The 14058-nt window shown below is 46.7% G+C and overlaps 1 protein-coding gene across 2 annotated transcripts; it reads left to right on the forward strand.

The window, feature by feature from the left end:
* Positions 1 to 4178: 4178 nt before the first annotated feature.
* LOC134019261 (putative helicase mov-10-B.2) lies at positions 4179 to 14041 on the forward strand. Of its 2 annotated transcripts, XM_062459958.1 has the most exons (24): positions 4179 to 4835; positions 5090 to 5192; positions 5917 to 5973; positions 6441 to 6628; positions 6898 to 6994; positions 7207 to 7351; positions 7680 to 7929; positions 8199 to 8333; positions 8896 to 9058; positions 9290 to 9450; positions 9661 to 9834; positions 10132 to 10244; positions 10364 to 10560; positions 10672 to 10775; positions 10988 to 11085; positions 11236 to 11334; positions 11478 to 11583; positions 11928 to 12045; positions 12155 to 12346; positions 12500 to 12568; positions 12681 to 12806; positions 12987 to 13075; positions 13243 to 13361; positions 13511 to 14041. In XM_062459958.1, exons 1-24 carry the CDS (start codon positions 4702 to 4704, stop codon positions 13570 to 13572), a joined length of 3099 nt encoding a protein of 1032 aa, XP_062315942.1. In that variant the 5' UTR covers positions 4179 to 4701; the 3' UTR covers positions 13573 to 14041. The 2 variants fall into 2 exon arrangements, with proteins under 2 accessions (XP_062315942.1, XP_062315943.1); XM_062459959.1 differs by lacking the exon at positions 5917 to 5973 and having other exon boundaries at positions 4180 to 4835.
* The last annotated feature ends 17 nt before the right edge of the window (positions 14042 to 14058 follow it).

The following is a 14058-nucleotide window of genomic DNA, read 5'->3' on the forward strand; positions in this document are numbered from 1 at the left end:
AACACAATTCCACTTAACCAATATAAATACTCCATCAGAAAGACAAACCAAAATACATACACACACAAACACCATCCTCCAGCCGGGACTTGTAACCCTGGACCTTGGCCAACCATTTTGATAACCACGCCATTGACCGTGAGGTTAGCCAGCCTCACGGCCTCATCATGTCCAATATTCAAGCTCTGTTTCACACAGTCCAGTACACCAACACATTGATCTCATAACTAAGACGCAGACATCCTGACAAAAAAAATGGCCTATGTTGATGACAAACAAATGGGATTTCTATGGACAGAAAACATAAGCTATGAGTTAACTCAGGCTCGTATTTGGTTCGAAAAAGGGAATCATTGCTGGCAGCTACGTTTTGTTTAGTTTAATCTCCTTTTCTGTTATTAAATTATCCCATTCATGCTTAAGTGTATTGGTGGAAGCATTGAGGGACAATGAGCGCACGGTTTTGCACCAGAAGAAGGGAGTCATACCCATCTAACCCTATACACAGAAGTATAAATGAGCAAATATATCCTCTATGCTGTCTCACGATGATCCTGTTTCAAAGGGAAATATATCTTAAGGCATGCTTCTTAAGCTGATATATCTGCTCTGTGATTCAGAGTTAAAACCCCTACTTCTCTCTTCCAGTGTTCTGTTTAGTGTCAGTCTCTTAATATGACTCAGCGTATAACATTCCTTATCCGTTTACATGCGATGTTGTGCAAGAATCACAGTATGTTTTCACGACCCAGAACACTTGAACATTGAACATTACAGTAGCTTCTACTTCCCTCTCCCCTACTCTCAAGTGGGTTGAGTAGGGTTACATCTTTCAAACCACTGACCCCTACCACTGCATCCTTTACCCACACCACCACCCTTAAGTTCAGGTTACTTCATTTTTATCATAAAGACTATCATATGATTGAGAGCACTCTTCACACATTTCACCAAAAGTGCAAACACACACAACCACATAAATACACAGACAGGTAAGCCAAGTGGTTGGATGGACTGACAGGAACAAATCATCCTCATCTCATCACTATCACTGCCAAACTGTCTGCTCAGAGCGCCAAGTTAGATCCATAGTTCCATAAAATCACCAAGAGCTAATGGAGCTGCTAGCCCTGTTAGCTTCAGGACCAAGCTAAAGAGACCATGACCATCCCCATCATCCCCGCACAAGCACCTTCCCAAGCCTCTGGGGAAGGCTACATTCCTGGTCGGCGGGGAGGGGTTATAGATGATGGCCAGGAGAGAGAGACTCTCTAGGGGGAGAGGAGCCTATCGGCCTATCGTGTGAGGCAAGGAGTGCAAGCATTAGAAGTGGGGCTCTCTGGACCTGTCTGGATGCTGGAGAGAAAAGAGGGAAAGGGTGAAGAGAGAGATACAGACAGAGCGAGAGACAGAGAGAGAGACAGAGAGTGGGAGACAGGAGAGACCAAAAACAGAGAGAGAGAGAGAGAGAGAGAGAGAGGGGGGGGGGGGGAGGATGAGAGAGAGACAGACAGAGAGAAAGGCCAGATGAGATTAGTCTACTTGAGTAGGCTCGATGAAACCCTTCAGCACAGAGACAGCACTCATAAAGCTGAGAACTGTCTGTCTACCTTATCATTGAGTCAGGGAGAGAGGAGGGGGGTGGCTGCAATGCAACACAACAACTTTTTTCTTAGAGCACACACACTTCAATCCAACCTGGCTGGAGTGTACTGAGCGACATAACAACTTACCACATAAACGTGTCACTAATGTGTTTACTTATTAGTGACATCCCACTGTGTATGGCGGTGGACCACAATACGAGACAGCAGAATCATGATGCACCTATAGTGTGTATGCTAACAGACACTGTGGCGCAGGGAAATCTCGAAATGCAGATTGCCTAAGAGTGTCTTGCGTGTGTGTCTGTGTGTGAGTGTGTGTGTGTGTGTGTGTTTGTGTGTTGTTTGTGTTTAGTTGCTGGTCGCTGTGACAGAGACAGATGGGGTGTCTGAGAGGGAAAGATAGCCCACCAGCCAGCCAGCCTCACAAAGACACGCAGCATGCCCCCATCACACACACACACACACACACATGCACACACAGCATGCCCCCATCACACACACACACACACACACACACACACAGCATGCCCCCATCACACACACACACACACACACGCAGCATGCCCCCATCACACACACACACACACGCACACACAGCATGCCCCCATCACACACACACACGCACACACAGCATGCCCCCATCACACACACACACACACGCAGCATGCCCCCATCACACACACACGCAGCATGCACCCAATACACACATACACAAAGACACACACATGTACACACAGCATGCACCCATCACACACACACAGACACGCACACACAGAGACACACACACACAGAGACACACAGCATGCACCCATCACACAGATACACAAAGACACACACATACACAAAGACACACACATGTACACACAGACACACAGCATGCACCCATCACACATATACACACACACACATGCACACACAGACACACACATACACATAGACACACAGCATGCACCCATCACACATATACACACACACACACATGCACACACAGACACACACATACACACAGAGACATGCATACACACGTTGGCATCCAACCAATCATGTGGAGAAATTTACTAAACCCTTAACACAGACAAATAGGTGTGGATAAAGCCTGTCTGGGGGTCTGGAGAAAATTGTCGATTCATCACTAATTTCAAAACAAGCAGATTAAGACAAGACTGTTGAGGTATTCAGATGGACTTATGAGATTTGCTGGAGTATACAGTCCACCAGTGTATGAGATTTGTGAGAGTATAAGAGTGGAGTGGTGTGTGTGTGTGTACTCTACAGCATGTCAAAGCAGTAACAAGCCACTACTCTGCCAAACTGTCAGCTGTCTCTCCTCCTTCCTCCCCTCTGTTTGTCTCATTTCTTCCCTCTCCTCTCTCCTTCCTCCCCTCTGTCTCATTTCTTCCCTCTTCTCTCTCTCTCTTTTTTTTTCTCCAGACTGTTGTTTCCTAACCATGATCATTACTACGCTCAATCACAAGCGCTCGACTGTGATTTAGGATTGGAAGTACAGTGCATGGCAATGAGAGTGACCCTCTCATTGGAGAGGGTCACTGCCAGAATAACTGGAAATGGTTTCAGTTAGTTTAAGGTCTACAGAGCGCCCTCGGGGAGACGTTGGGTCTGGGTTTCCGGGTGACCAGAAGACCCTCTCGGCTAGCACGCCGGGCTATTAGAACGTTTGAGCGTCCCTCTCGCCATGGCGATAAGATCAAGGCATTCCGGCGGCCAGAGCAGTCATTACCCTGCTCCTCAGACCATAATGTCCCCCCCATTAGAACCCAATCGCCACGGCAACGCAGCTGAGGACATTTAACTCGCTACACAGCAGCCTCTCTGGGTCACTGACACGCACTCACTCACACACACAAACACATTGCACAGACACACTCACACATTGTATACAATATATATATATATACAGGATGGAATGGCTAGATGATGAAGTTAAAGATAGTGGTGTGCAACAGATCACGTAGAGGCATCACTGAACATCTCTCTCTCTCTCTCTCTCTCTCTCTCTCTCTCTCTCTCTCTCTCTCTCTCTCTCTCTCTCTCTCTCTCTCTCTCTCTCTCATGGGCTATCAGTGAGTCCGGACGGTTAGCCCATCCTGCTGATGAGTCACTATCCAGTGCTCCTTCAGCCAAATGACAAAATAGCACAATCAAGTTTAATGAGTCACCGCTCAAGTCTGTACATACTGATATCAATACCAACACATTAGTGCACACACAGAGACAACTGTGCGTGTGTGTGTTGTGCTACAGTAGGCTACCTTGTCCTGACCCTTCCTGACCATCTAGAGTCTCAAACACAAGAAACCTCGAGTATTCTGGTGCTTCAGCCTCAAACCAACTTGACCCTTTTATGCCAAGACCTACGTAGGTCTTGGCATAAAAGGGTCAAGTTGATACACACACACACACACACACACACACACACACACTAACCTCTTTGGTGGCACTTGCAGTCAACGCTTCGCACCGAATCCTTGAGGTATGACATCGATCAACTTGAGCCAACAGCGTCATCTTGTGTCATAAGAGTTAGTTCGCTGCAAGACTACCTTCCTGATAGCCCCTTACACCAACCTAGCTGGAGTGAACTGAGCGACATAACAACTTACGACATTGTTCGTACACTCTTCAAATAATTGTTTATACATAAATATATGAATATTATAGCCTATACGTACGCTAAATACATTCACGTTTTCAGCGTGGTTTAGGTAATGTGGTTATGGTAAAACAACAAACTCCATGCAATGTAGCATGCATAAAAGATGGTCATGCTAAGAATAGACTAGAGATACACATGAGAGCGCTTTAAATGTAAAAGACTGGCCGCCGATTCACAGCTCTAACGATTTATCTCAATCATGCCCAAATAGTGGCCTGCTACATGGAGTAGGCTAAACTCCCGTTTATCAAGGGTATCCGCCCAGTTAAATTTAGGTTTCGTTTCTTACTGGTATCATCATTTCCGAAGAACCTCTTTTCAAATCACCCGGCGATTTAGCTGCACGTAACTGAAGTGGCTTGATCGTAAATTTAAACTTTAAATTTATGTTGCGGAATTGATCCGTCATATGTATACAACATGAGTGGACGGAGTATGCAGGCTCGTCGCCAAGTTGGACTGGAATTCATTGAATTCCTAGAAGAAACAAATCGAAGATCCATTACAGACAAGCACGAACTCCGTGACATCTACAACTCCGAATTCAGGAACAGGTAGGCCTGTCTTCCTCTTGATGCGGTCAGGTCACACAACTGTGTAGTTGTTTCTCTGTCTGAATGAATTCGAAAAAATTGCATTCTGTGGGCAACATGAATCCAGTGCCCAATATGGATTAGGCTGCAACGCTCCTGTGTTCGTATTTGTTGATAGAAGGGGTTTGTGTTTTTTTCTTCTCATTAGCATAATATTTTATGACCTTTGTTTTATCTAAAATGCAAACATGCACCTGTTATGTCTCTTTCAACAGAACTCTTGGACTCAAGGACCCAAACTTCAGTGGGATTCTGTATGCTCTAAGGTTATCCCGAAAAGCCAAGATTTACGATGGACAAGTACATTTCAATCCCATGGTAAACCCCCCCAAGATATTAGTTCTTAATGATCTTAGGTCTCATTGCCCCTCGTCACCCAGGCCCTTGACCGGCTTGGTTACGAGTACCTTTTGGGCAAACCTGACAATGTCATCATCATATTACGTTTCCCGGTGAACCTTGAACAACAAATGCAAACAGTCTGTGTTTACGTTTGACCTGTGTCAGCGTTGATAGGCAAAGTCTGTTTAGGTTTCGTTTCCTGGGATATGAGGGCAGGTGTGCCAGACATAGCCATGGCCCTACTAATAAAGTCCCAGTGCCAGGAATGTCCAGGTATTCGATTGGTCCTGTTAGTCTTATCTTCCTGTTGCAGATCAAAGTAGTATGGTTTAGAGACAGGGCTATCTGCTGTTTTAGTTACACCCTGATAAAAGAAGGGACAGAAGTAAAAACCTCAGCCAAATTCCACTCTGTTTGCCCTTGTGACCCATATTCCAACCTGCACCTTAATGTACTTTGTCTTTTTTGTAAAGATAGATTGTAAAACATATGATACAAGCAATTATGGCCATCATGTGATCATTAATCTGTGGACTGCTGCACTATGCAGAGAGGGAAGTGGAGAGTTTGTGTCAGTGATGGGTTTCCTGTTATGGTTCCGGTGGTAAAAGTCAGTCTGCAGTAACTAGCAGGTGTCTGGCTGTTCGGTGGCTTGCCGCTAGTCCCATGTTCTTGAGTTGTCTTGTAATTGTTTCAGTAGCAAGTGACCTACGACTCTGAGATGGAAAGGTTCCCCCTCAGCTCTGGAAGTATGCAGGTGAACAGTGACATATGTGATCTCCACTGGGATTCTGGTGAACTGCACTTTCTGGTCAAACCACTGGGAACGTGGACTGGTGTGTGGGTAAAATGTCAACGCACACACTGAGTTTCAATCTGTCTATATGTACTGGACTCTGTTGCGACATACTGTGGCCTAGTCCTATGGTGGTGTAGTACAAGCCCAGCTCAACCACAGAGTCCTGAGGGACTGCAGCAGGCTGAGAGGGGACTGAGCAGAGGTGGTGAGCTGGGAGGGGATCTGGCTGGGATGTGACATCCTGAAGTCATGTCAACATCCTGGTTAACGATTTGGATCATATTGCCCCAAACCTCTCCCAGGAGATATTTTTTGAATCAAAAAAGTGGGATGGAGAGACATTCAGAGACGAGAGAGAGAGAGAGAGACAGAGAGAGAGACAGAGAGAGAGTTCTGTGACGTCCTCATCTACCTCTCTCTTGCAGGTGAGGGCTTTTCATGAAGATCAGTGGCAAAGACCCCGGTCCCAGCACCCGCAGAAGGGGCTGTCCAATGGAGTGCCTGTGCAGAATGGAGTTTCTCCTGACCGGGGCGAAGCCTCAGAGCTCGTGTCAGGGGTCCGTGCTAGGAGAGAACTAGCACATCGGCTCATCCAGAACCTGAAAGCCAACAGGTAAGCAGGAAGCAGACCGCAGCCCCTCAGCGTATACTCCAATACATGTAAATACTCCTTCCCTGCTTTCTTTAATGCGATCTCTGATCTAATACAATTGGATGGTTAAATATTGAGATATGTACAAACCAGTTATTAATTTAGTCATGCCAGATCAGTGTTTGAATGGAAGGAAGGATGTATTTCTCTGATTTGATATGTTTTGTGAGTGCCCTACCAACCACCCTCACCTCTAACCCTCCATTGCCCCATAACCTACCCTTTCCCAGGGATATGTATATATCTGACAAAGGGGGGGTCACCATCACAACTGATCATAATATGGAGGAGGGGAGAATTCGCATCTCTGTGGATGGAGTGACAGAGGTAAGGGTTAGAACCACCTCTGTGGTTTTCGCAAAACCTTGAAGGAACCACAACAAAACCAGCCAGCAATGTGTGTAAATACCAAGGCTGATATTTGGGAGGCCTGTGTCTTACAGTCACTCTTTTGATATTGTACAGTAAAATGCATCATTTGGTCTGGGCTTGAGACATTACTGGACTCACGTAAGTGCCGGAATTCCGTGCTTCCTCAGGTTTATGTGGTCAGGCTGTTCGTGGAGAACAAGGGTTCGGGCCCGGTCCACTTCACCTACTACTCTGCCCTGCACTGGATGAACTGCTTCATCCTGGAAGATGAGCACAAAGTCACCCGAGCCAACCCGCTCCAACTCCTACCTGGTAAGAGTACACACACACACACACAACCAAATATATACACAGCACAACCGCAAACCTTTATGTGTACTGTACACACACAGTCATGCTCATGGATGGCGTGATGGTTAGACCATGGATGGTTAGACTGGATTTATATCAAAGTCCACACCCAGTGACAGTCTTCACTGCTCGTATTATACTGACAGGATATCCATGTACTACATCTTCCTGTTCAACCTGATGAGGAGTGAAAGGTGTAGCTGTCAACATACTGGTTGGACTAAAAAGCTTTCAGAGTTAGTCATCTGTGAACGTATTGTGAACCAGCTGTCTCCCATGCCTTGCTAAGGTGTGCGCTATGAGATCCAGGTCAAGTTCAAGCCTAAGATGGTGGGCTTCTACCCCGCCACTCTGGCCTTCGAGTTCAAGACAGACCTCCTGCCCTCCTCCGCGGCCTTCCACGTCGTCCGCTTCCTGGAAGCCCAGCGCGTCACCTCCCTGGCCAGGGAGCTGGCCCCCACAGCCCCCTACAGACGCCGCCCCATTACAGCTTCCAACTCCCAGTACTTCACTGTGGAGGATGGAGAGCCTCCTGAAAGGTAGATCACACACACACACCCGACACCTGCCACATGCTTAACTCTCCACCTGATATGGGGTTACCCTCCCGTCACTCGATACTTTCACCATCATCTAGTTGGGCAAGCTCAGATATGCAGCACCAGTTTCTGGTTTTTCCTTTCATCAAAATCACCTGTTTATCTGCTGAAGTGGTCATTGAGCAGTAAGGTCCCATTGTCCCCCTGTAAGAAGAATGGGGAAAACATCTCTTATCCTCCTGTGCCCTCTTCATCCCCTCGTTCTCCAGCACGGCCAAGCAGCGTCTGGTGTCGCTGGTGTCGCTGAAGGACTACAAGGTGCCGGCCTATGTGAGGGAGCTCATTCAGTTTGATCGGGGCAAACTGTCCTCTTTTTCCTATCGATCGGAAATACGCTCCGCACAGTGAGTATGTGGTGGTCAATCCATCCATCTGCCTATCGGTCTGTCAGTCCGTCCGGTCATCCAACCATTCATCGATCCATACTTAATCCATTCATTTATACATCCGTCACTATAAAGATGTTTAACTGTATTTTGTTAAAATGGCTGGTTGGTTATATGATAAGGTCAAAGATGACATAGTTAGTCAGTCCAGGGTTTCCCGCAGCACTTTTCAGTTAAGGCAGCTGCCTAAGCATTTTAGAATTTTTTATAGCGATATCTGCCCTTGTCCTGTTTTCTCCCTTCCATTCCAAACCGTGACCAACGCCAGTCTCCCTTCTCTGCAGAACACATCAGTCTATCGCACAAACTACCCCCCCCCCCTCCCGCATTAGTCTATCGCACAAACTAGAGTCTGATGGCAAACCCCACCATAACACCTTAACTAACCCATTTTCTGCGGGAAACCCTGCAGTCATTTATATAGTCAGAGCTGAGTTGGATAACTGTCTCTGTGGCTGAATGTGCTGTGTCATCTCAAATAGATATTCAGATGCATCTTGTTGTAATGCTCCCCCTCCAGGGCAGTGTTGGAAGGTGCTCTGAGCTGGGAGAACTACTCTCACAAGTTCCAGGTGCTGCTCTACCTGGAGGAGCTGCAGATGGAGGTGGACATTAAGAAGTACAACATGGAGGACCAGCCCATGCACTTTCTCCACACCAATAAGAGGTTCCTGGTTCTCGATGTGAGTGGATGTGCGCGCGCACCAAGCGCACACCCTAGCAAGGACGCGGCACACAGCACCCATTAACGTCCACACTGAGAGGGTACACATCAAAAGGAACACAAAGAGCAGGCGTTTCAAATGGGCTGCACGCTCGGTGTATGCAGAAAACAAACACACAAACACAGTCCACATTTCTGCTTTGATATTTGCTTTGAAGTCATCTCTTTGTCACGCTCCCCCTCCCGGCAGGTGCCAGGTGTGTCAGAGAACCGTCCGTCGGTGCTCAGGGGGGACGCCCTGCTAGTCACCAAGACAGCCGAAGCATCGCGAGGCTCAGCCGGCCTGGTGAAGTACAAAGGGTTTGTCTACAGAGTGGAACTGGAGAAGGTCCAGCTGAACTTCAATAAGAAGTAAGAACCAGTCAGCTAGACCTAATGACAAGGAATACAGTACGGTTGACATGTCTAAATTACTCGATTTAATCAATTATTTTAAATCTAGTTTTTCTAAGTTTCTAACTTCTAGTGTTTTTACGGCTATATGCAACATGGTGTTGATGTTCAGCCAAAAAACGGATTGAAGTTTAATTCTGTGTATCTGTGGGCTGTGTATGTCTTTAGGCTGTTGGCAAGCTTCATAGATGGGATGCAGTTCAACGTTGAGTTTACAGTTAACCGCCTTACAACTCGCCTCCAGCAGAGGGCAGCAGAGATGGCCTCCCAATACAAGCTGGGGAAGGTGCTGTTTCCTTCTGAGGAAGACTCTGTTCCCATGCCCGACCTCCCTGATCTCAGGTCAGTTCCTGAGCTCCTCTACGAAAGTTGGGTGTGATACCCCGGAAAGAACCCCTTCACCAGTTCTGCTGTCCTCAAGTTGCGGTTATGGCAACCAAAACAGTAAAATCCCCTCGATTTTCATAGTGGTTTCATGTGTCCTTATATGGATCAACATAAAAGAAAGAGCTGGAAAAAAGGGTCTTTCAGATGCAGTCAATGTGCTTCCTTGAGCCAGGCCTAATTATGGCTTTTACACCCAGATACTGTTACAATCTACGTTAAACTCCACCCTCGTCTTTCATAATGTCTGCCCAGGCTCTACGACGTTAAGCTGGAGAAGAACCCAGAACAGCACAGAGCTATTCAGAACATTGTGGCTGGCTCATCCAGACCTGCTCCTTACCTGGTGTTTGGCCCACCTGGAACAGGTAAGATGTATATTAAAGGTTATCGTAATTTCTTATGCTTTAGACCGTATATTTAAAGGTATTAAATGATCCTCCAATGAATGCTAACAATCAAGTGTGTGTGTGTGTGTAACTCCCAGGAAAAACAGTGACTGTGGTTGAAGCTATTAAACAGTTGGTGAAGACGAACAGCGTCAACCACATCCTGGCCTGTGCGCCGTCCAATAGTGCGGCAGATCTGCTGTGTAAGAGGATTGTCGAACACGTTGACAAGCGGCTGGTGTTGCGCATGTACGCCAGCAGCCGCAACCCCTGGGACGTGCCTGCGGAACTGCTGGTCAGTGCCTGTCTCTAATCTAAAATTCCATTGGTCTGTAATCTGAGTCCTTATTGGATGTTGTTAGTTGCCTCTCACAGAAGTCGTGTGTGTGTGTGTGTTTGTAAACAGACATGCTGTAACCTGGATGAGGACAAGGAGACCTTTGTGTTTCCCTCGAGGGAGGATCTTATGGAGTACAAGATAATGGTCACCACCCTGCTGACTGCTGGAAGGTAGACTCAGGCTAACTGCTAATGACATATTAATGAAGCACTTCCCTAGCCACCAATGCTAACTGATGTTCGTTACCTATGCCTATATCAAATCAAATTGCATTAGCTCTTTTTACAAGCAATGTCACAGAGGGCTTCACATACATCCATAGAACAGCCCCTCATATATTTCCTTAGCCTGAATGCCAACGGTGTGTGTTTGCATCTTTCAGGTTAGTGACTGGAGGAGTGCCCCAGGGTCACTACAGTCATGTGTTTGTAGATGAGGCAGGACATGCAGTGGAGACAGAGTGCATTATTCCCCTGGCAGGTAAGATAGGAGGAAAAATGCCTTACTTTATTTATAAGTTAGAAGTAATGATGATGGTTTTAGAATCATCTATCTTTTAGCAAGCTCTGTGACTCTTGGGTATCTTGTGTGTGTGTGTGTGTGTGTGTGTGTGTTCTACATGTAATGCAGGCCTGCTCCAGCCTGGGTCAGGTCAGGTGGTGCTGGCTGGTGATCCCAAGCAGTTAGGACCCATCCTGAGATCTCCTCTGGCCATCAAGCATGGGATGGGTAAGGAGTACCACCACCTTACAGCATGACACATAATATTACCCAGTTTGACAGTTGTTTGTGATAAACATCAAATTTTCTGTCAAGCACAGTTTAGTCAGGCAGCTGCAGACTCACTGGTGTTGACCTCGTTCTACCGGCAGGGCTGTCTCTGTTGGAGAGGCTGATGAAGGATGTGTCTCTGTACCAGAAGGGCAAGGGAGGGGCCTACAACGACCGCTATGTTACCAAACTACTGCGCAACTACAGGTATGTGCGCTGTAGCACTTACATACAGTACATACAGTTCATGTATGAATATGTGTGTGTAACCGAGTTGAATTAATTACATTTAATTAAACACCTTCAGGGTTTCCCGCAGAAAATGTGTTAAGGTGGTATGGTGAGGTTTGCTGACGGACCAGGGGAGGGGGGGTGGAGGGGAGTGGGGGGGGGGGGTGGTTCTTGCTAAAGCTGTGTTTATGAAAGGGGGTCATGTGTGCGAGACAGAGTTCAATCCGCGATGTGGTCAAGGCAGGGGGAAAGCTAAACTGGCGAGCGATGATGCATTCATACGTCCTCCTACCCTAATCTTCTCCAACCCTGTCTCCCAGGTCTCATCCTGCCATCTTAAAGATTCCCAACGAGCTCTTCTACGATGGAGAGCTTCAGGTGTTCGCCAACGAGATTGTTCGCAACTCCTACTGCAACTGGGAACATCTGCAGAAGCAGGTTGGTCACATCCCATACATACACACGCACACACATACACACGCACACACATACACACGCACACACATACGCACACCATTAACCTTTCTCTCTCTCATCTCTTTCCCAGGGTTTCCCAATAATCTTCCGTGGGGTAACCGGTCGTGATGAGCGTGAGGCTAACAGCCCCTCCTTCTTCAACGTGGCAGAAGTAGAGATCCTGATGGAATACTTGAAGAAGCTCTTCCAGACCCAGGGCAAGAAAGGCCTGGCAAAAATCTTCCCCAAGGAAATCGGAATTATTGCCCCATACAGGAAACAGGTGAAAACTATGCACAGCAGCACAATCTCTTGACTTCTGTTCGTATGTATATATTTCTCAGACATTAGGTCTTTTTCATCAAATGTTTACCTAGGCTTGTGTTCACAGATGCAAACCTATTTATGTCTAATGATGTTTGTGTATGTCCTATAGGTGGAAAAGGTCCGCAAGGCCATCAAGATAGTGGAGAAGGAGCTTAAGCTGAACATGAAAGACTTGAAGGTTTTGAAAACGTTTTTAGCCAACTATTTTTCATTGAAAGCTAATTGCCATCAATGAAACTTTAAAAAGTGTGTGTGTGTGTGTGTGCATGTGCGTGCGCGCGTGTGTGTAGGTGGGCTCAGTGGAGGAGTTCCAGGGACAAGAGAGGAAGGTGATCCTGGTGTCGACAGTTCGCAGTTCCCATGAATACGTCAAGCTAGATCAAAAGTTCAGCCTTGGCTTTGTCAAGAACGAGAAGGTCAGAACTCATCCCTGTACTCACTCATGAGCGGAAATGCCGTAACATAGACACACACACTACAAGACCACATTCACTCCCCAATTCTGGATCTCACACATTCACATACAGATACTTGAACGTTTGTGTGAATTGTGAAATGTGTAAATTCACGTACTCACTCGTCTCCTCCCTTCACAGAGATTCAACGTGGCAACGACACGAGCCATGTCCTTGCTTGTTGTGGTGGGAAACCCCATAGTTCTGAGAGAAGACCCTATATGGGGCAGGTGAGTGATGTAACGAGACCTCTGGGTTCCCTGTTCATCACATTCACATTCATCCGAATTCATCACATTGAGGGTCATCTCCTGATTGTAACTCCAGCCTGGGAGCACCACACTCTCTTCTTGGTTTGTATACACATCACTGTTTCACCTCGGTCTCTCTCTCTCAGGTTCATCCAGTACTGTGAGGATCAAGGGCGTGCTGCTGCTTTTTACTGTCACGCCATGGAGGAGGAGGAAGTGCTGGTGGAGAGACTGGCTGCTCTCTACCTTCAAGCAGAGCCTCAAGGTAACAAACACACAGGCTGGCTCACGCACTGACACAAAGTCACAATCTCTCATGTAAACAGATTGTTATTCTCAGGTAACTTGAGTGAATTTTTTCTTTCTCTTTCTCTCTTTTTTACTCTCTTTCTCTCCCTCAAACATGGCCTCTAGTGGACACGGAAGAGAGTGTGACCCAGCAGCTTTTGGACCCTGAGTGGAGAAACGAGGTGTGAGCCCATGGCTCTCGGGAATCGTTCCAGAACACACACACACACACACACTCATCCACAACCAGTACTCCTAGGATGAGGGAGTGTGTGGTTTTAGTTTTGGAGAACGGACTCTGACTGGACTGAAGTGGAATGGACCCATCCTGAAGACCATGGAACATGACAGCCGAGAGAACTTCGGAATCCCATTTTTCTAATTAGAGTTTATTTCTTCTGATATATGTCAAGGTCTGGAGCCCTCTGGAATGTTTTCACCCCGCAGAGAAGCCCTCTGCCCTCCCTTTAAAGTGGTCTCTTGATCTAGTGGTTTCTTGGATGCCATTATCTTACAGTTTTTCGTGTCTCAGCCAAAGTGCCTTTCATGACCAAAGCCCCTCAAATTGAAAAGCACTTGGACTTAATGGAAATGATTATCAGCACTTTGTTGGATGAATTATTTTGTGATTAAATGGAAGTTGAGCTCACTGTGTAAGGAGTTGTTGAGTCAAT

Source organism: Osmerus eperlanus, chromosome 4, assembly GCF_963692335.1.
Source record: "Osmerus eperlanus chromosome 4, fOsmEpe2.1, whole genome shotgun sequence".
In the NCBI taxonomy this organism is placed as follows: Eukaryota; Metazoa; Chordata; class Actinopteri; order Osmeriformes; family Osmeridae; genus Osmerus; species Osmerus eperlanus.